The following is a 23,678-nucleotide window of genomic DNA, read 5'->3' on the forward strand; positions in this document are numbered from 1 at the left end:
CAGAGTGGAGTAGAAGATACATAAACTGATGATGGTACTTTACAACAGACAAAACCATGAGAATGAGAATGAATTAGTTTTAGATTAAACTGGCACCTGTGCATAGGATAGATTGGTAAGGGAACACTAGAGGCGAGAGAGCACTTAGAATGCTAATCATGAGCTGGAGGTGAATTAATGAGAGATGAAATGAGGGTTAAGGTAATAGAAAAGATAAAGAGCAGAAATGAAAAATATTTTAAAGAAAAAATTTGTAAGACTAGGCAACTAAGGAGATAATAACATAAAGAAGAAGACTGAGTCAAAGACATTCAGTGGTGATAAGAATGGTCAAACTGGTGACAGACTTTTGGACACAGGGAGAGCTTACTTAGAAGAGAATATGCTCAGTTTTATAATTTATTCTCCAGATATCAAGGTAGAAAGTTAGGATCTGGAGGTCAGGCTAACGCAAAGGCTCAGGTCAAAAATTTGACAATCATCTTCCTAGAGGCACTGAAGCCTTCAGAATAGAGGAGCTCACAGTGAGAGAATGTACAGAATTCCTTCTCTTAGGGGATGGAAAAATGAGACAGGTAGACAAGTCTTAAGCAGGAAAAGAAACATGTCACAGAAAAGAATTTCCAAGAAAAAGAGAGTGCTTACTGCGTGTCGAATTGCTGCAGTGAAGACAAAGAAAGAGGACTAAAAAGAAGCAAGTAGACTTGGCCATGAGGTTGGTCACTGATAAACCTTTCCCAGACGCTATACTGTCACTGAGTTTGTTAATTCTTCACCCTGCAAATGATCTCTGCTTGTTATGATTGTCTGTTTTTTCCCGACTTTCTTCAGAACTTTTCTTGTACTTTCTAATAGCATTTATCACATACCATATTCTTGCATAGCTGTATCTTTAATTCTCTCTTTAGACAGTACCCTCCCCCTCAAATACCTAGGTAAGAAACCTGATAATTATTTCTTGAATCAAGAGCCAAATAAATGACCCATAATGGGATAATGAAGCAAAGAGAAAATTTTATAATACTTATCGTTTACTTTGCCAGTAGTGAAGCTAGATATTTTTTTTAAATCCTGATATTTAATGAAAAGCAAATCTATTAAAAACGACTGAACACAGGACCAAAAGAGATTAGTTTGCGTGCTTCAAGATAGACTGAGAACTAGCCAGTTTTCCCCTCCTACATCGAATCCTGGAAATGACCGAAAATTAATTAGTCGTCACCTGAGAACAAAAGGAATTGAAGAGCTAGAAGCTGGGGATATTCTGTGATTTACAACAGACTAAATCAAACTAAAGAGAAAAATCAAGGGTAAGATCAATATGGATCTTCAAAGGTAATACAGATACAAAATGGCCACAGAACTATCGGTGCTCTATGCCCAAAGGCGGAATATAGGAACAGAAGAGGACCAAGGGGTAATCAACAGCATTATTAGCTGGAATACCACAGTGGGTGCAGCCAACTCAAATCAGCCTGTATTCATCCCCTGCATAACACTCCTGGCAGTGACAGAGGGTATATGACCCCAGGAGGGAGTACTGTGTATAAGATCTTAGAGAGACAGGGCAGTGTCCTAGGAGACTGGTGATACCTAGAAAGAAAAGGAAACATTCATTCCCAATAGATCAGCCACCAGGATATCTAGCCCAGAAATATTTCTACTCACTCCTTTACTCTCACTGAAAATTGAGTGAAAACTCCAATGGCAGGTTTTAGCCCTCTTCCCAAGCAAGCTGCATAAACAGAGGCAGAAAAGAGTCTAACAAGGAATTTCAATTATAAAAATACATATGCAATCAATCAAAGGATGAGCAAATGCATGAGGAATATAAATCTCATTTAAAACAGAAAACAAGCTCAATCAACAAACACACCTAAAGAAAGAGTTAAAAATATAATCGGAATAGTATTTTAAAATAAGTACGTTGACTTCCACTTCTAGCCATAATATAGTACCAGGAACCAGATGTACCCTTTATTTAAAACAACTAGAAAACTGGCCAAAATATATAAAACAACTTTTAAGAAAAGATGACAAAATCCAAAGACTTAACAATGTAAAGTTCACAATGTCTGGCATCCAATAAAAAACAGTGTTTAGACACTGGACAAAAGGCAACACAGGCCTATGATTCCTAAGAGAGGGGAAACAAACAAGGTGAGGCCTGCGATCTCCTGACTTTCTGTGTGGAGGCACACTCTGAACTTCAGAGCAGGGACAGAAATCCCAAGCAGAGCACGGGTGTCTTGCAGCGTACAGGAGACAGAAATGAGAATTCAAGAAGTCTCAGGTTTCTGGAAGATGTGGGACTAAGTTCTGGAGAGGAGGGAGTGACGCAGGAAAAAAAGAAAAGTTCACAAATCTGCATGGGGTGCCATTAAGTCTTTGCTAAATTCTATGATATGTGTGTACAAGATCAAATTCTACAAGGTTGGGCAAGGAATGACTGGGGTGCCGTGAGCTACATAGTTCCCAGAGCTCACATAGGGCTGAGATCATTCAAATTTCCACCAGCCAAAGTGGAGAGTTCTCACTGATCATTCAAGGCACTCAAGTAGAGACCTTAGTAGTGAGGCTAAATTATTTCTAGTGTAAAGGTTATACTTTAACACCCACCCTAACAAAACCTGAAAGGATCAAAAGGAACTATAAGTAACTTAACTGCCTACCAAATCTCAACACTCTTTAAGAAAAGATGACAAAATCCAAAGACTTGACAATGTAAAGTTCACCATCTCTGGCATCCAATAAAAAAAAAGCACTAGATATAACAAAAAGCAGGAAAATGTAACCTATAGCCAGGAGAAAAACAGACAATAGAAACAGACCCAGATATGATATAAATGATGGAATTATCAAAAATAACAATAAAAGGGTTATTTTAATTATGTTCAAGTATTTAAAGGAAAACACAGTGATGAGAAAAAAAGGAACATCTAGAGATAAGTATATATGTTTACTATCTTCCCAGACATAAGGGAATAAATCACATCTAAGAAAAAAAAATAGGAAATGGGAAAAAGAACCAATTGTAGAACTTGGAAACAAAAAGCTTCAGTGTTGAAATACAAACCTCAATTGACTTGAGAAACCTGAAGTGTCAGCAATGGAAAATACCTTGAATCAGTACAATTGACCCAGAAGAATTCCCCCAAAACTCAGGAACTGATGGCACAAGGAACTCTGAAAGTTGGTGTGAGTGAAGCTAAACTAAGGGTGATCAGTTGGAGACGTTTTAAGAAGCAATTCAATATCCAAATCTCATCCCTCATTCTATGTAATTGGGTGTGTGCCCTGACTTCTACTCCAGTAGAAATCTGGAGACTTAGTCTCTTGAGAGACTAAAACAGAGGGTTCCTAAACTAAGGATCCTAGGCACAGCTGAGGACAGGGATACCACTGAAAACAAGAGGATTATATAAACATATGCATACTGGATACTGACATGCCTCAGTCTTCCTTACCCATGAGGTAACCAAGCTTTTACCCTCTTGGTAGAAGACTGGAAGAATCTTCTTGTCAACTCAAGAATGAATATACAAACACTGGGTATCTCTAATAAAAGAACACAGTCAGATCACTCCTATAGTTAAAACTCACAGCTGACAAATCCCATCCACTGGCTTAGTTTCCAGTCAGCTTCTTAGTTCCTCGTTCTTGCCAGGAATTGACAACCAAATACATCTAGTAATCATCCAAAAAAACCTCCTAACATAAAACACATAAACCAAAACATACACAACCACAGAAAAAAATAAAATTGGAGGAAAAAAGGAGAAGAAAATACAGCAAAATTATTGTTGTTCTCAGCTAAGAAATTGTAAAATCATCAAATAAGAAACAGGCGTTCCTTTTTTTTTTGCGGTACGCGTGCCTCCCACTGCCGTGGCCTCTCCCGCCGCGGGGCACAGGCTCCAGACGCACAAGCCCAGCGGCCATGGCTCACGGGCCCAGCCGCTCCGCGGCATGTGGGATTTTCCCGGACCGGGGCACGAACCCGTGTCCCCTGCATCGGCAGGCGGACTCTCAACCACTGTGCCACCAGGGAAGCCCAGGTGTTCCTTTAAAAGGAACAATCAGGGAAAGAAATAAACTTAGATATTAAAAATATGATAGCCAAAGAAAAGTTGGAAGAAAACTTTTATAAAATCCCCCAGAAAGCAGAGCAGAAAGACAAAAACATGGATAACAGGAGAATAAAAAAGAAAAGAAAATTCAAGGGCCAGTCCAGGAGGGTCAATATCTGAATTATAGGCATTTGTGAGAGAGAAGAAAAAGAAAATTAGGGAAGGAAACCATCAACTAAGTAATTCAAGGCAATTTTCTAGAACCAAAGTATATGAGTTTCCAGATTAAAAGGGCCCACCAATAGCCCAACACTGTGAAGCAAAACAGACCTACACTAAGGTGTATCATCGTGGAATTTCAGAAGACCGGGGACAAAGAGAAGATCGCACAAACTCACAGACAAAAACCAATAATTCTCAACAAAGCATCAGGAACTGGATCACTCAAAGCTTTTCAAAAGCAATCCTGGAAACTACAAGATAATGGGACAATGTCCTCATTACTCTGAAGGGAAAGTATTTCCAACTTAAAATTCGATTCCAAGACAAACTATTAAATATTATGGATGACATGCAAGATCTCAAGGCATGTAAGGTTTCAAAAAATTTACTCCTATATACCCTTCCTTCAGGTTTCTGCTCAAATATGTATTAGAGAGGCTTTCCTTGACTACCTTTTATAAAGGAACAAATCTTCATCCCCATCCTGGTTTTCCTAGCCTTCTTACCTTCTCTGAAACAGTGACATAGTACATTTTCTTTTAATCCGCCCAACCTAAAACACTCTCACTAAAATATAAGGTCTAAGAGGGAAAGGACTATATGTTTATTAATGTGTTCTGAGCACCTAGAACTGTATCTGATATACAACAGACCCTCTCTAAACAATGTATTCCTGTGACAGAAATAAAAAAATAAAATTTCAAAAGTAGACATGGAGCAATAGCACAATCAGACTATCTATTCATGTATGAGGATAAAATGCAGGCATTTTCAGATGTATAAGGTCTCAGTGGTCTCTTTCAGAGACCTTTTTCTGAAAGAAGAATATTCTCCCAAAGGGGAAGAATAGATCATTCCCTATGTGGTCTATGGTTTCCCCATTTACCCTAAATAGAAAATCTATCTCTCTTATCACCTTAATCAGCAGATAAATTCTACCTCTGGTTCTCCCCTTTCACAAACAAAGAAATAGCTTTCTCTGAATTAATTCAACCTTACTGAAATTCCTAAATACAATGGTTCACTTAATAGAAATTTATGCTTAAAGACACAGAAAACACAGACTGCCAAAAGCCTCACATTAACAGAATTCGGCTGGGTATGGTTATGCCCAGGAGCAGAATAGCTGATGCTTCTCCCTCTCCCTTCACTGTAGCCTAGCTGCAGCTATAGCTGCCAGACATGGGAGAAGCTCACTGCTCACAGAACACAATGTCAGCTTTGAACCATAACTAAAGGCAAGCTGCCAATAATCAGCAGGAGATAGCTGAAATTAATACAGAAGTTAACAGGAAAACTGGACTGCTTTTCAGAAACTAGTCTATTCAATTAAGGCCTGTGATGCTTATATTTCCAAACATGTGAAGCTTAAAAACAATTTAGTTAATCATTTCTGACAAATCCATTTCATTCATCAAATGTTCAGAAAACTGTTTCTTAAGATTTGTAGACATCAGCTCTTTAGACCTAGAAAACTGACCATGAACTCTTCTAGTACAGTAGTCGAGTCACTTATTTCTTTTTTCTTTTCAATCCCCCACACTAGGCATACTATCAAACACACAGTACTTAATAAACTTAAACAATTCCCTCATTTCTAGAAGACACTGAGGTTCAGAAATGTTATATGGCTCACCCCACGATGTTTATATTAGAAGTGAGATGTAGGACTAGCACACAGACCTCACTTGGGATTTTTCTTTTAATGTCTGACCGAATTTTAAAAAGATGAGGGGAGACCAACAGCAACTTTTTGGATCATGAATCATGGTGGCTCTTTCATGCAGTTAGCAGTCCCTAAAAGTTAACTAGAAAAATTTACAAGTAATCCAATTAGATAAAGTAACTGTTACAAGTGTCTAATAAAAATTCAAAAGGAAATATCCTAAATTTTACATCCAAGGACAGGCTAATTTTATCTGTGTGAACTCAACATTTGCATACCCCTTCTGAAGTATACACCAATTTAATATCTTTCTACATTCACATCTACCATCCTCAGGCGTGTGAGAGCAACATTTGCCAATACATCTGCACAATAGATTATGTTCAGTTAATTAAGCTCATAAAACATGTGACGGGGATGTCATTGGGAAGGTAGATAGGGGCTACATTATTACATCAATTCTATATGAAATCCTGATTTTATACACTAAAGGCAATGAGGAACAAGAGAAATATTTTAAGCAGAAAACTGACAAGGATCAGATCTGCATTTTAGAAAGATCATTTTGACGGCAACATGGAAGACGGATTAGAAGAGGTACAGATCTGGAGCCAAAGAGACCTTAGGCTGCTGAAGTAATTAAAGTGAGAAATGATGAAGGTCAAAAGTAAAGCACTGATGGAAGAAATCGGAGAAGTGAGGACAGATTTAAGCACTACTGCACCTGGAACCCTGGTTAATAATTTTAAAACCCAAAGAATTAAAACTTAAGTTAGAGTCATACTGGTGTTATAAAGTGAGTAAAATCTTCAAAGTTTATTTAAACTTATAATGAAAGGCAAATGAACGACTTTTCTAACATTACCTTTATGCTGTTAAGATAGTAACTAAAGGCCACAAAAATTGTCACTTAGCTTCTCTGAGTAACCAAGTGTCTAAAGGTATTTTGGCTAAAACAAAGCCCTTTTTCAGTCACCAGAGCCAGCATCCTAATACGTTACCACTGAAAGGGAAAGACAGGAAATGAATCAATAAACCTCAGACACATGCTTGGCCTGGAAAGACACAGAATATCAAGGAGCAGAAATCTGAAAACAAAGGCCTTGGGTAATTTAATTACCAGGCCGGAATCTGCTGACTGCCGGTTTAATTGTTTGAACAGTGCCGAAACGGTCTGACAAGGTGACCACCCTAAGATTTTGCACCATTTTCTGTGTGTGACCATATGGACAAACATGAGAAAGAGCTCTAAAGAATGTAGGAAGCTTGAATAACTTTCATTAATCACACCTTTGATTCCAAAGGAAAATTTGAGTCAAAACTTTATATTTATAACTAACTCTAGGCTCTTTTTAGCAAATTCATTGGCCAGTACATACTCCATGCTGCTAGATTAAGAAAATAATAACCTTCAGAGATGAGCACCAACTGCTATATAAGAAATGGAAAACAGGGCTTCCCTGGTGGCACAGTGGTTGAGAGTCCGCCTGCCCATGCAGGGGACACGGGTTCGTGCCCCGGTCCGGGAAGATCCCACATGCCGTGGAGTGGCTGGGCCTATGAGCCATGGCTGCTGAGCCTGCGCATCCGGAGCCTGTGCTCCGCAACGGGAGAGACCACAGCAGTGAGAGAGAGGCCCGCGTACCGCAAAAAAAAAAAAAGAAATGGAAAACAAAAATTACTCAGACTAAATGTATATGCTCTTATTTATCATTATACTCCAAAAAGGTTATTTTAGGGAGGTGTGGGAGTTGGAAGAAAGAATATAACTGTAGGGTGGTAACTACCAGTAAGTACTCAAAAACTGCTCAGTACACTAGAGGAAGCCAATTTTCTCCCTTGATTCAGTTAGTATTTCCTCATTCATGTTTATCTCCTGAAGAGTAGTCTGACAGAAAACTCCTTTCAAAATCTGAACAAAGAAGTACCTTCAGACTACTTCACCTGGCAGTGTTCTCCTGTTGTCTTCACCGAGTAAACAAGGTGTATAAGGCCAAAGTAGACTATTACACCATTCATTCAACAAGTGTTTATAAAATGCTGTGTATTGTGCTAAGTCCTCAGCAGAAGCTTACAATCTAGTAGAGATAAAAAGATACACAAGAAGACCTTAAATAACAATGAAAGGCAGTATGTAAACAAATTCTAAAGCGAGTTGTGCAGGAAAGAGAATTAAATGCTTTCAAAAGAGGAAATCACTACAGAGTGAACTAAGTCAGAAAGAGAAAGACAAATACCGTATGCTAACACATATATATGGAATTTAAAAAAAAATGTCATGAAGAACCTAGGGGTAAAACAGGAATAAAGACACAGACCTTCTTGAGAATGGACTTGAGGATATGGGGAGGGGGAAAAGTCAGCTGTGACAAAGCGAAAGAGAGGCATGGACATATATACACTACCAAACGTAAGGTAGATAGCTAGTGGGAAGCAGCCGCATAGCACAGGGAGATCAGCTCAGTGCTTTGTGACCGCCTGGAGGGGTGGGACAGGGAGGGTGGCGGGGAGGGAGACGCAAGAGGGAAGGGATATGGGAACAGATGTATATGTATAACTGATTCAGTTTGTTATAAAGCAGAAACTAACGCACCATTGTGAGGCAATTATACTCCAATAAAGTTGTAAAAAAAATAAAAAAATAAAAAAAAGAGGAAATCAATGTGGATAGAGTTCATTGAGAAAGACTTTACTGAAGAGACAGAACTTCAACTAGGCCTTTAAAAAAGGCAAGACTTGAACATGTAGAGCGCAAAGAGCGTTCTAGGGCTCCAGATCAACCAGAGCACAGATCTGGAATCAGAAATTCATGCATTCTATTTTGAGACTCTGAAGATCTGAATAGTTATGGGTTTTGTGGTCATTAGATTAGATTTGGTCATTAGATTTGGTAAGTCCACTAGCCAGTTTCCAAAGTACTGAAGACAGGGGCTTAAATGCTTCCTACTTCCATTAAAGATAAGGAAGGAATATGGGACCAAAGCAACTCAAGAAGCTCTATCAAGAACAGTTATATACACCATCGTGGACAAAACTGTTACATGCTTTGCCTGTCTTTAGTTTTAATGATAATTTAATTAATTATGATTAAATCAATTATATCCTTCAAGATTCAATTAATTGACATGCTTAAGGGGATAGGGGACGGCAGAGAATCCTTCCGGCAGAAGAAAGAGTAATGTGTGATGTCACTGACAGAAGAAACTTGTTAAGTTCAAAAAACTTTAAGAAGGCATATAACCAGTTAGTACAGTAGAGTCATTCACAACTTAGGCTCTGAAGACAGACTACGGCTTCAGGCCTTGGTTAAGTCGCTTATTTGCTTGCGTGCTCTGTGACCTGGCAAATGGTTTAACCTGTCCCTCAGTTTCCACTATTGTAATATGGAGATATTACTAGTCCCTACCTTATAAGATTTTTGAGAGGACGAAGTGGCACAGTAAATGTATAGGACTTAGCGCAATGCCTAGCACTTGACAAATGTTCAAGGAATGATAGTCTTTGCTGTTATTGTTTTTAAGGCTCAGATGTGTACAGTGTAATCATCCTTGTTGGCCTTGTTAAGATTCCTGGACTTTATTCCAAAAACAATGAAGCCTCTGAAAAGTTTTAACAGTTTTAATTGGATTTTTGTTTTAAAAATATGGCTTACTTAGTACCTCTCATAAGTAACCCCAAAGGAAAAATTTATTATAGAATTTACTACCAAGAAAAGTTTTCCTTTCTTTGAAGAATAGGTACCTTTCTTTCTTTTAGATAAAATTCTGTAAATGACTATATCTTCTTTTCATTTTGACAGCCAGAAAGCTTAGAGCCAAACCTGAAGCGCTTAGGCCCTTACTGCCTGCATATTTGTGTTCACTTCCCCCACCTCCCGTGGTTGTTTTCTACTCTTACATGTGTTTTCTGATTCAGTTCTTTATTCTTGTTTATATTTTAAAATTATTGTTTTTGTATTATTTTCACTTAAAGCTACTTCAGCCATTTATGGAATGAGGTGCAATCTAATTAACCAAACAAAAATAAAGGGCATAAACACCATAGCCTCATAATGCATGAATCATGCACTGTAGATGCATTCTCAGCATGCCACCAAAATCACTTTTTTGGCCTAAACCTAGTCAGATGAAGCAAGAAAACCAGATGGCACAGGAAACCTCTCTCTATGCAAAGAAGGAACAGATGAGGAGAGTGCAAAGACCTATGGCCTTTCCTGAATTAGCAGGGCACAGTTAGGGCAATCAGTGCCAGAAGCAGAAGAGAACTTGAAAGTGGCAAGCTGCTGGGAAGTTATGTACAGACTCAAGGTTAGAGTTTTTATTTTTTTGTATATGAATGTTTTTTCCAAAAGTACTTCACCCTCTTCTTAACCTTCAGTCGCTCCACTGTTCTGTTCTCAGCTCATGAGACCCCTTTGCTGTTTCACTTATCTCCCTCCTCAACTTGGATCTCATGGTCAGCCACTTCAACACTGCTCAAGTCCTACATGCATTTGTCCTGTACCATTCCATTCTCCAACCTGGGTCATTCATATTGTCTACTCTTTCCCCTCCTGGGTTGGAAAGCACTGCTCACTATGAGTCTACCATGAACTCCCTCCCACAAAGCTAATCATTGATGCTTTTATTCATCCCTTGACTGTCATATGAACACCGCCAGCTGCTCTAAACCTTTCCCCATACTACAGTGTCTAATGTATTGCTCTTTCCCTGATGTCTCATCTGCTACATTACAGAATGAATTAAATCTATTCTATGTTAACAAATTCATCTTCCTTCTATTTCCCCCGAAGTACCTCTGTAGCCATATCCTTAGCACAAGCTCTAATTCTCACTGTAACTGCACCCATGCACACTTTCTCAGAGAAGGAATTCCTCTCCTCTAAGCTAACCATTCCCTCTGTGCTCTTGATCCCACTGTCTCTTGTTTACCCTTGTTTCACCAACTGTGTCTTCTTTCCTGCCTATATTCTTTTCTTTTCTAGCTTCTTCAAACACTAAGACCAACACCACAAAAAAAGCATGATACAATACTGAATTCTATAGACCCCAATTATCCCTCAATTCTTTCCTTCTCTCCTTCTTTCTACCTTAAAAACCTCAAAATAATTTTATAATACCTTTCTCCCTTTTCTCACCATCCATATGTACATAACTTCTTGAAATTTGGCTTTACCTCCCAATTTATTGAAAAGTACTCTCTTCAAAGCATTGATGATCTCATAATGACCAAACACAGCCCTCTTCATTCTAAACCCTCGCTTGTCTAATCAGGCCAGAAACTATCCTTACTTCCCAAGATATTCTTCTACTTTACCAATTCCACTTTACCCACCTGCCTCCTAAATGAAGTCATAAACAAAACTCACTTCTTAGCTGCCTTCTCTCTGAGGTCTCATTATTAATTATAGCTTCACTCATACTTCTACACAGATAATTGTCAAATCTATACCTCTATTACTAAACTCCCCTTTTTTGAGAGAAAAGGATTTACTGAGGTATAAATTACATACAATAAAATGCAAATTCTTAGGTGGTTACTTAGATGAGTTCTGATAATGGCATACTCTGTATAACCACCACTCAAAACAAAAATAAACGGCTCCATCACTCAAGACAGTTCCCTCTTATCCCTTTGCAGTCAATTTTCCCCTCTCCTCAGAAGGAGTGAAAAGAGACAACCACTTTTCGGCTTCTTGTAACATCATTATTATTTTTTTTACTTATTTATTTATTTTTATTTTTGGCTGTGTTGGGTCTTCATTGCTGCGTGCGGGCTTTCGCTAGTTGTGGCGAATGGGGGCTACTCTTCACTGTGGTGTGTGGGCTTCTCATTGCGTTGGCTTCTCTTGTTGCGGAGCACGGGCTCTAGGTGCACAGGCTTCAGCAGTGTGGCATGCGGGCTCAGTAGTTGTGGTTCATGGGCTCAGTAGTTGTGGCTCGTGGGCTCTAGAGTGCAGGCTCAGTAGTTGTGGTGCACGGGCTTAGTTGCTCCGCAGCATGTGGGATCTTCCCGGACCAGGGCTTGAACCCGTCCCATGCATTGGCAGGTGGATTCTCAACCACTGAGCCACCAGGAAAGTCCCTTGTAACATTATTATTGTTGCTTGTTCTAGCAACTTGTTTATGTTGCTGCATGTATAAGTAGTTTATTCCTTTTTATTGCTGTGTCACCTTCCTGTATTGCTATACCACAATTTGTGCTATACCACGATTTGTTTTGGATACATTTTCCTGAAGATGGACATTTGGGTTGTTCCTGCTTGTGAAAAAGTTGCTATGAATATTCTTGTACAAGTCATTTTATGAATATTTGTTTTCATTTTTCTTGAGTAGGTACCTAGGAACTGAATTGCTCAGTAACAGGATAGATATAAGCTTGACTTTGTAAAAAAGTGAAAAATAGCTCTCCCAAGTGGCTGCACCATGTTACACTCCCACCAGCAATGAATCAGAATACTAGCTGCTTTATATCCTCCTAACATTTCATATAATCTTTTAAATTTTAACCATTCTAGTTGATATGTAATGTTACCTCATTGTAGCTTTTAATTTGCATTTCTCTGATGACTAATAGCATTTAGTAATTTTTCATGTGCTTATTGGCCATTTATATATCTTCTTTTGTGAAGTGTTTGGTTCCAGTCTTTTGCACATTGTTAAATTGGGTTGTTTGTCTTTTTAGTGTTGAATTTAAGTTCTCTTTTGAAGGTTATTTGTTTCTATCTTCAACTGCCAACAGCTCACATCAAACTAAATGTCCTGATGTTATTTCTGACAGTACATCTAAAATCTAATTTGTAATTTTTTAGTTGGGAATGAGGCCTCTCTATTGCTGTCAACCACAATCACATTTGCTTTAAATCCTAACTCTCGATGTTTTCCTCTTGACAGTCAATAAGAACTCTTGAGAGATGGCAGATAGTTAATTATTAATGTACAGGCTCTGGAATTGCATGGTTCAAATTTAAACTCTCCCACTTATTTGCTGTGTGACTTTGGACAAATTACTGAATCTTTCAGTGCCTATCTTACAAGGTTTTTGTGAGGTTTCAATAAATTATGTAAAGTATTTTAAATAGTACCCAACAAAAAGGGAGTACTCAATAAATTTGGCTTGTTGTTATTTTGGAAATGCCTTTTGCCTAAAATCTTTTCTCATGAATCTAACAACTAACATCTTAATCTAGGCATTCAGCCTCTTACCTCTAGACAATATAAACAGTCCCCTAGGGCTTCCCTGGTGGCACAGTGGTTGAGAGTCCTCCTGCCGATGCAGGGGACACGGGTTCGTGCCCCAGTCTGGGAAGATCCCACATGCCGTGGAGCGGCTGGGCCCGTGAGCCATGGCCACTGGGCCTGTGCGTCCGGAGACTGTGCTCCGCAGTGGGAGAGGCTACAACAGTGAGAGGCCCGCGTACCGCAAAAAAAACAAAAAAACAAAAAACAAAACAAAAAAAAACAGTCCCCTAAATAGGCTCCTTCCTCTCCTCTAATTCAGACTACACACCCCTGCTGGACTTATCTTCCTACAAAAGTCCTTACACATATCATCCCCTTTTGGCTCTTCACCATCTTCTGGCTCACAGATGTCCACTCTGACAAATAATCCTAACCCTTTATCCAAACACTCAAGGTCTTCCACAAATGCTCCTACACACCTCTCTAACATATGCTTCTTACTTATAGCAGTAGGGAAATAATTCAAAAGCTATCAAAAGATTGTGCCTTGAACAGAAAAAGCCAGAAGCTGCAATATAAGCATATTACTTAGGAAAATGGAGGTAAATCTAAATTAATCAGATGAAAGAAGTACAAGTGGTTGCCTCTGAGAAAGGGAAATGGGGGTGGGGGAAGAGGATGGGAAACAGGTGTTTTTCGGTAACAAATCTTGCAGAATTATTTGACTTCTTACCTTAGTGCATGTTTAACTTTTGTAAAAATAAAAACTTGTAAGATAGAAAGATACAAAGAAAAATGGAAAGAAAAAAAGAAACAAACGGAGGGAGGGAAGAAGGGAGGGAGGGAGGAAGGAAGGAAGAAAGGAAGGAAGGAAGGAAGGGAGGGAGGGAGGGAGGGAGGGAGACTGATTATTAACTGAGGCAATTTGGTTGTCCTTACCTAAGGATAATCTGTAGACCTATGTAAGGAATAGTTGGGCACATCCATTTATTTACTTAGTGGAGTTATCCTATTTGCAGATTGAAGATTCTGAATTTTATCCAATAAATAATAGGAAGGTAAGTAAAGGTTAATGAACATAGTAGTAATATAATAAAAATAATAGTTGGGGAAGATTAAACAGGAAATATATCAGAAATGTACTTGACTGGAAAAGAAATAGGGCGTGGTAAAACATGAGGTCTTCATAATTGAGACATGAGGGGATGAAAGCCTAGATAAGGGTGATGACTGTGGAAACAGAAGGATTTAATTTCAAGTTATTTTTCAAGAACACAGAGTGTGACTTGCTGGCCACCTAAATACAAAACTAAGAAAAAAAAAAAAAGGAACACAATGCCCTCCCGCACAGAGGAGGCACTAAAGGTCTATTTGTAAAATGTAATTCCAACATTATAAACATGAACATTAAATCTTAATATATAGTTCTTAATACATAGTTGAATATTGTTTCTGTGGTTCTGTGTCATCTAAAACAGACTGAAAACATTTTGGCTCAGAATTCACTTAAAACGTTATACATATTTTTCATTACTTGATTAATGTTCCATGGACTGCATCTTCCCACTTCTATTTTACTGTCTTCATGGGCTCCACCTTAGAAACTTGCTGGCTTTGCCTGTAACTACTTGAATCTACAGTTCACTCTGTCTTATCTTTCATATTTACTCTAGCTATTTTACATGAAAAATCCCCAAATTATGCTTCAATCTATATAAAACAATGCGATCCAAACCTTTATCATCAATGGTCTTAGCAAGAAGTAACAACTTAGAATATTCCATTTTCATAGAAATGACATCTAACACATAATAGCCATTTCTATCTAGTTTACTCATAAAACTACAGCCCAAAGCTTTAAAAAATATTCCAGTGAATAAAGACTTAAAAATCCTTTCCTTGACCTCAACTACCTTCCCATTTTTTTTTCTCCCTTTTTGAAGTGGAAATCCTTTTAAGAGGTTTCTGTTTGGCTCTCTCCATTTTCCTCTCTCATCTGCTCTTCAGTGTAGCTTTGGCTCACTCACTCCACCAAAACTGCTCTTACCAAGAGCCAGATACAATGGTCAATTGTCATTCTTTATGTTTCTTGACTATCAGCAGCATCTGACATAGATGTTCACTCTATCCTCCTGAGAACACTTTCTTCATTTGGTTTCCAAGACACTGCATTCTCTAGGTTTTCTTCTCTGTCTTCTTTGCTAGTTCTTTCTATTTTCCTGAGGTTTTAATGTTTGAGTGCCTCGGGGATCAGAATTGGTCTCTTTCCTAATCATATTCTCTACTTGGGTGGTCTCCATCTGTCAAGAAATCCTACTGATTCTACTCATTCAAAACATACCGTGAGTGACCACTTGGCACCATGTACACTACTGCTACCCCGGCCTGAGCCATAATCATCTCTCACTTGGGACTACTGGTCTCCTACCTGGTCTCCCTGTTTCCATCCTTGCTCACTACAATCTATTCTCAACACAGCAGCCAGTGATGCTTTTAAAATGTTAGCTTAGATACAATCACTTCTTTGCTCAAACACGTCTCTAATGGTTCCCTAATTTTATTCAAGGTAAGAGCCAAAGTCCTTACATGGTCTACAAAGCCCCCAAATATGCCCCACCCCTGCCTCCCATTTACTTTTCTGACCTCGTCTGACCTTCCTACTATTCCTCCTTGCTAGCTCTTGCTCTTCCCTCTTGCTTGCTTCTCTCCACCTACACTGGACTCCCTGCTATTCCTTGAACACACCAAGCACACTGCTGCCCTCAGGGGCTTTGCATTTACTCTTCCCTCTCCTTGGGCCACCCTCTCTTCCCCATATCTATATGGCTGTGCTTTCTAGTCTCTGTTCAAATGTCAGCGAGGCCTTCCCTGACCACTCCATCTCATACTGCAATCAACTCTCCCACTCCACATGCCCCCTTCCTCGCTTTATTTCTATAGCATGTACCACCATCTAGTATACTATACAGTTTACTTATTTTGCATGTTGTCTCTCTCCCCACACTGAAAGGCAAGGTTCCTGAGAAAAGGAATTTTCATCTGTTTTCTTCATTGTGGTACTCTTCCCACACAGAACAGTGTGGGACATAGAGTCAGCTTTCAATAAAGATTTCTTGAAAGACAATTAATATGGTGTAGCCAGCATTGCAAACCAGATCTTTTTGGCTTCAAAGCCCACACCATTCTATTAAAACTTCAGTTAAGAAGCTTCTAGTTGAAACAAATAGCTAAAGAGTTTAAATAACTTGAAGACATAGAAATAGCAACTATCCAAAATGAAATACAGACAGAAAGAAGAATTTTCAAAATTGGAATCAGTGAGCAGTGGGAGGATTTCAAACAGCCTAATATATGTGCAATTGGAGTCTTTGATGAAGAGGCCAGAAAAATAATGCCTGAAAATTCTCTGAATTTGATGGAAACTTAACATTCACAGATTCAAGGAGCTCAATGAACACCAACCATAAGAATCATGAAGAAAACCACACAAAGGCACATCATAATCAAATTGTTAAAACCAGTGGTAAACAGAAAATCCTGAAAGCAGCCAGAGGAAAAAAAGGCACATTATATACAGAAGAATAAAGGAAAAAGATGACAGCAGATTTCTTTTCAGAAATAATGCAAATGAGAAGACAGTGGAGCAATATCTTTAAAGCACTGAAAGGAAAAAAGTCAACCTAGAATTACATACCCAGTACGAATATCATTTAAAAATAGACAAAATAAGGATTATTTTAGACATACAAGAGCTGAAAGATTTCATCACCAACAGACCTGCACTGCAAGAAATGCTAAATAAAGTCCTTCGGGCAGAAGAAAAATGATGCCAGATAAAAATATGTATCCACATAAAGGAATGAAGATGAAAACATGCATCTACATACAGAGATGTGGCAATGGTAACTCCACTAGTAAATGTATAAGATTTTTAAAAATATTGAAATCTCTTTAAAACATAATTGACTTTTTAAACAAAATTAATGACACTGTATTTTGTGTTTTATAAAATAGGTATAAATAAAATGCATGGCAAAGAAATAACGGCGAGGAAGGGTTAAACAGAAGTATATTATTGCCAGGTTCTTACACTCTATGTGAAGTGGTGAATACTACTTGAAGGTAGACTGTAAGTTAAAGACTTGTACATGAATGTTCATAGCAATTCATGTATAACAGCCTAAAACTGAAACCAACACAAATGTCTATCCATGAATGGATAAGCAACTTGGGGTATATTTACAAAACTGGATACTACTTACAATAAAATGAAATGATATGTTATTACGTGCAACAAAATGGATGAATCATAAAATAATTATACTGAGAAAAAGAAGCCAGACAAAGAAAGGGTACAGACTATATAAGCACCTTTATATAATAAAACTGTAGAAGACATAAACTAATCTATAGTGACAGAAAACAAATCAGTGCTTGCTTGGTGGTGAGGTGGGGCAAGAAAGATTACAAAGGGTCACAAAGAAACTTCTGTGGTGGTGGTCTGTTTCACACATCTGTGTGTGAAAACTTATTAAATTGTACACATTATATGTGCGCAATTTACTGTATGTGAATTCTTCAATAAAGCTGTTTAAAAAACAATTTCGGACTAAATTTAGGTTAAAAAACAAAAATATTTAGACTACTACAGTGTTCTTGCTCCATAAAGTAAAAATAAAATAGATGAAAGCTAGAACCAATAAAATAGTTATAATTTTTTAAGGGTTAGAATGGATCATAGAAACCAATTAATCAAATACTTTTTTATTAGTGACAAAGGAACTGAGTCCCAGAGAGGTTTAGTGACTTCCCAGAGGTCTTATAGCTAAAGTTAACAGCTTACTAAACTATAAGATCCACAATAGCAGGGACTGTGTTATTTAGGTCACCACTGTATCCCCTACACCTAGTACAATGTCTGAGACATAGTACAAGCTCAATAAATATCTGACTATCTTTACCCTGGAAAGAAAGGTAGAAAGGAAGATAAATGAAAGAAAATCTCCTTTGCAATATGACTGAAAGTTTCCCCCTATCTTTGATTCTCCAATCTCTTTAACACAGATGAGAGAATTAAGCAATAGCTTTAATATCATAAATACAAGAGACTAAATTATACTCCATATTTTTAGCTTACTGGATATTTTATTATATTCTAATGCTTAAAAATTTCTAATTCATGTTAGCAACTTTTAAACAAGCAGGAGAATTAATAGAAGATACTCTATTCATAAAGCTTACTGACATTTTCAAATTTAAAAAAAAAATGGAAAGAAATGTGCTTACCAAAAATTTCTCCATTTTTGGCATATTCTGTCACAAGGTACAACATGCTTTTGGTCTCCATTACCTATTGATAAATAATTCCACATTAGTCTCACAGGAAAAGATTGCAACATTCTATGGAGTTACCTAAATTAAAACTACTAATTAAAGTATCAAGTTATGAATAATTCAGAAGCTGGTGAAGTTTACAAGACTGACAATATCCTTATGCTAATATTTTTGTGAAAAATCTAGACCCTTCATCTTCCAAATGTGGTCCACAGACCAGCAACAGGAGCAGCGGCACTGCCCAGGCTTCTGTTAGAAATGCAAAATCTCAGATCCCATGCCAGACCTACTGACAAAGAATTCTCATTTTAACAAAATCTTCAGGTGACCATAATGCACATTCAAGTTTGAAAAATACTAATACAGGTAACAGGAATTTTGAAGATCAACTTTTTATCTCCTCACTGAGTTTTCTAGCTGTGTTATATGGTAGAGCTTATAAAATAGAGCTCAGTTAATCTGGCCTGTAACCTAGCTAATCTGGCACAATGTGGTAGTCCTCCTACTATACTTTCATATTTTTACAAAGTACTGTTATTTTAAAACATTGTTTAAAAGCTTCTTCATAGCTCCACTGCCATACACTTTTATTTAAATTAGTTTTTCTAAATTCAGAAAGGAACATACATACTGGCACATGCTAACAATGTAATATTTAACTGCTATCTACTGAAAGGCTAAAAACTAATTTTGCTCTAACATTTAGGTTTAGGACTATTCCTAAAACAGGTGTGAAAACTAAGAGCTACCTACAATTTGGGTCTAAACAAGTCCAACAGTAAGTTACTTTAACTGATTATTGGAGTTCATATAAAAACAGAATTATCATGCGAATCATGGTAGTTTTTTGGTTTGTTTGTTTTGTTTTTTAATTGAAGTATAGTTGAAGAATCATGGTAGTTTTAACCTCAGTTTGAGTCATGGGTCATCAGACTTCTAAGGATGTGATTAGTTTCTTATAGTATCCTCTTTAGGGAAAAAAAAAAGAAGCCTAAGGGGAGAAACACTCTGACATAACTTTGCTCTAAGAGGCCCTCTGCAGTTTTAGGAATTGTTTTGAGTGGCACACTATAGTCTCTCATTCTCAACTAACAGTAATGCTCTCCAATGGTCTCCACATGGTTTACATTATAAATCTCTATTGATAAAATCATTTAGCCAAATATATACCTGTATGTATGTATACAGGTAAATGTATATATACACATATATGTATATATATTTATGAATATATACACACAGAGACACAAATTACATACTTGTGCCATTTTATAAATATATTATATACATTATACGAGGCACACAAGAAGATAAATATAAAAGATAAACAGAATTACAAGTTCTAATATTTTCTTATTATACCCCAAGGGACACTTGTGCTAACCAATTTGAGTGCACAGAGTAGTGTGCTAGCACTAGCTCTCTGAGGAAAAAAAAAAAGAGCCTGACTTGTAAACCAATTTCTGTGGTGTAAAAATACTCCTACCATCGCTGATTTTGAGCTATTGACACTAACATGGTGTTAACTGGCTCACAAAACTTCTGAAAATTTAACAATCAGCTCTCACAAGCAAGTACAGGCTGAGCCCAGCACACCACTAGGTACACACATCATACTTTGGAGATCAAAGTCATAGACTAGCATACTGTAACATTTTAGCTTAAAAACAGTTTTCCAATAAAAAATTCTAAATATTAATGAATAGAAATATAAAAAAGGGTTTTGTATTACATTATCACTCTTAAACATAAATTACTCTTCAAAAATCTGAGAAAAATTCTCCTTTTACAAAAACATGGCTTGGGCTTCCCTGGTGGTGCAGTGGTTAAGAATCCACCTGCCAATGCGGGGGACACGGGTTCGAGCCCTGGTCCGGGAAGATCCCACATGCCGTGGAGCAACTAAGCCTGTGCGCCACAACTACTGAGCCTGAGCTCTAGAGCCTGCAAGCCACAACTACTGAGCCCGTGTGCTACAACTACTGAAGCCTGTGCACCTAGAGCCCATGCTCCGCAACAAGAGAAGCCACCGCAATGAGAAGCCTGCGCACCGCAATGAAGAGTTGTCCCTGCTCACCACAGCTAGAGAAAGCTCACGCGCAGCAGTGAAGACCCAATGCAGCCAAAAATAAAATAAATAAATTTTAAAAAACAACAAAAAAACCCCCATGGCTTTACACTTGAAAGAGGTGCAGCTTATTTTACAAAAACTGTATCTTAATGAAGTTAAGTTTTTTTTTTTTTAAGAAGATGTTGGGGGTAGGAGTTTATTAACTTATTTATTTATTTTTGCTGTGTTGGGTCTTCGTTTCCGTGCCAGGGCTATCTCTAGTTGTGGCAAGTGGGGGCCACTTTCCATTGCGGTGCGCGGGCCTCTCACTGTCGTGGCCTCTCTTGTTGCGGAGCACAGGCTCCAGACGCGCAGGCTCAGTAGTTGTGGCTCACGGGCCCAGTTGCTCCGCGGCATGTGGGATCCTCCCAGACCAGGGCTCGAACCCGTGTCCCCTGCACTAGCAGGCAGACTCCCAACCACTGAGCCACCAGGGAAGCCCCTGAAGTTAATTTAAAAAAAAATAACGTATTTACTTTATCTGATAAAAGAACCCCCCAAAAATAAACATTTGGCTCTAGGTATTATAAAGTATGCCACTCAGTAATATACTATTTTAGCCTTTTATATTTCATAAAACATAAACAATATATTTTTTAAGTAAGCAAAACTGCCATATCCTCATTAATGGTACCACCACCAAAACCCAGCAGGTTTCAGCATGTTATCATAAATGCACAACTACAAACTTTGTAATCAAATAACTCACAGTCTGAGAGACAATTTAAAATTAAGCTGCCAGTAGTTTTTTATTTCTTAATTTTTAATTTAAATATAGAAAAATGGATGTATTCAGATGAATAAAAGCATATAGTTATCTTTTTATAGACTGAAAAAACTAACATAAAAGAGAAAAATGATGATGTAAAATAGAGTATTGAATGTGAAAAGCATGGAGAGGTGTAAAGCTAAGTCATACCTGATAAAGTTTGATTATGTGAGGGTGGTCTAACATTTTCATTATTTGTACTTCTCGGTAGATTTTCTCAAGGTTCACTGCATCCAGCTGAGACTTATCTATTATTTTTATCGCCACCTGCATCCCAGACACAAATAAATACAATTAGGATACAATGGTTAACATTTCCAGTTAAGAATCTTTTAAAAAAATGACATCTAAGACTTCGCCTGTAGGTCCCTGTGATGATAACTAGCTTAAATTCAATGCTCACTCATTCATCATTCAACAAGTATTTCTAAACATCTACCATGTATAAGGCACTGTGGCAGATTGTTTGGGAGTGTCTTTAATGTGCTATGAAGGATAACCCTGCAAAGTTACTTTAATAAAACATACTTCTCTTTCAGTACAACTATAATTCCTTATTCCATTTAAAAACCGAAGAAATAAAATCTCAGCAGTTTCAATTAGTTATCATCCCACTGCAAACTACCTATAAACAAATGATCAGCCAAGTAAAAGATATTTTCTTTTATACTGAAATATAATTGTTCTAGAAAAGCAAGTGATAGGTTCCAAAGCATAGAGATATACCTTTCTGGAAAAAAACTAAGTGTAGATAATTAAAACTCATCTACATGAAAAGATATCAATTGGATTAAATTTTGTTTTAAAAATAAAGTGCAAAAACTCAAATGTTAGTAATCACACTAAATTTTTACTTCCTTAAAGGAATTTGACTTCAAAACATGTGGCCTCTTCCTGTCATAACTAGATAGGAACCCAAACCACTCAAAAGTTAACAATTTGAAGGAAATGCATCTGAAGGTGAATAACTAGGTAGTCAGAAATCAACAATCGCGTACTTTCTTCATGGAACCAAAAAGAACTAATTTTTTAAAATTAGTATTTGGCATTTGGTTAGGAAATAAGCCATTCTGACTCAGATAAAACTTTCAGATAATTGGGAACCACCCAAACTTTAATAAGTTCTGAAGAAACTCTGAAATGTACTTCACATTCTACCCAAAAGCATTCTGAACATAATTCGGTCTTATGTTGTTGTTTCAGGGTAATTTTTTATATCAATTATTGTATGTGGTATAATAGTTCAATACTCCTAAAAGGTAACCAAGAAAATAGGACTCAACCTGTCAACTCACTTAATTCCCTTAGGCTCCTGTTAATACGTTTTTTCTTCTTTCCTTACAGTTGCCCTGTCCTTTCCTGTTATCTCTTAAAGTTCTACAGTAAGGTTTACTTCTTACCTTTCTCTATTTCTATTTTGCTGTCCATAGCTTGTTTCCTAATTTGAATTAATTGTAACTCATAGAAGAACTCAAGCTTCCCAAGGGAAATAAGATTACTAAACATGACAGGTAAAATTAAATTTATTGCCTAAGAAGAAAGGAGGTAGCTCCTTCTCTAGGCAGTAAAGTTTGCAGGTTTTGTGATAGCTATTTTCATTATGTTTGGTGGTATTTTATTTATTCCCATATCGAAATATTCTAGAAGGTAAAAAGTGCTAAACTTTGACTGCTAGAGGAGTGACTGATTAATATTGTATTTGCTAGTAGGAACATTATTGAACCACCTCAAACCACCTCAAACCACCTCAACTATAGTATGATAGAATACAGGATTATCAGTTATTTTGGGTAACTTTGGGTAAAAGCTGCCAGATAAAAAGATAAGTGTATATTTTAATTTCCTCAACATTCCTTAGGAAGGTAACATGGAGTTTCACAGACATGCATATTTTGAAGAAAATTTCTTGCCCTACAATTTCTGGAGTGCATCTACATACCAGTAGTCCCTTCCCAACAAAAAGCTTTTATAATGAAATGGGTCACAATTATCTAGTGAACAGAGAAAAATAAATAAATAGAAAGGAATAATGGTTTAAAAAAATCTCAGCATGGTTATTGTCGTTAAGAAAATTTTTTATTATATATATTTGAGCATCATATTTAATGTTAAAGAAAAAGTTTAAATACTAAATACCAATTAAAGTGAGGTATTACCAAGAGATTTCTCCTCTTTGATACTCTTTTGGAATCTGGGCCTCAAATAATGAAAAAGTGAAAAATATATGTTATCTAATTAAATTTTATTAAGTTATAAACTTCATTATTTAACTGTTCTCAGCCAAAAAATTCTCTAATGACAAAATATAATTCTCTCCTCAATTTTA

General features: G+C 37.2%; 1 protein-coding gene across 1 annotated transcript in view; it reads right to left on the bottom strand.

Annotated features, from left to right (window-relative positions):
• The window catches only part of SIK2 (salt inducible kinase 2), a gene marked incomplete at both ends in the record, with an annotated part of 126,773 nt that overhangs the window by 93,192 nt on the left and 9,903 nt on the right, over positions 1 to 23,678 (bottom strand). Inside the window, 2 exons of the mRNA XM_079708818.1 lie at positions 18,426 to 18,489; positions 21,503 to 21,619. Of these exons, the coding sequence (XP_079564944.1) occupies positions 18,426 to 18,489; positions 21,503 to 21,619 (181 nt within the window). The remainder of the gene's footprint in view (positions 1 to 18,425; positions 18,490 to 21,502; positions 21,620 to 23,678) is intronic.

This window comes from Hyperoodon ampullatus (genome assembly GCF_949752795.1).
Source record: "Hyperoodon ampullatus genome assembly, chromosome: 7".
NCBI lineage: Eukaryota > Metazoa > Chordata > Mammalia > Artiodactyla > Ziphiidae > Hyperoodon > Hyperoodon ampullatus.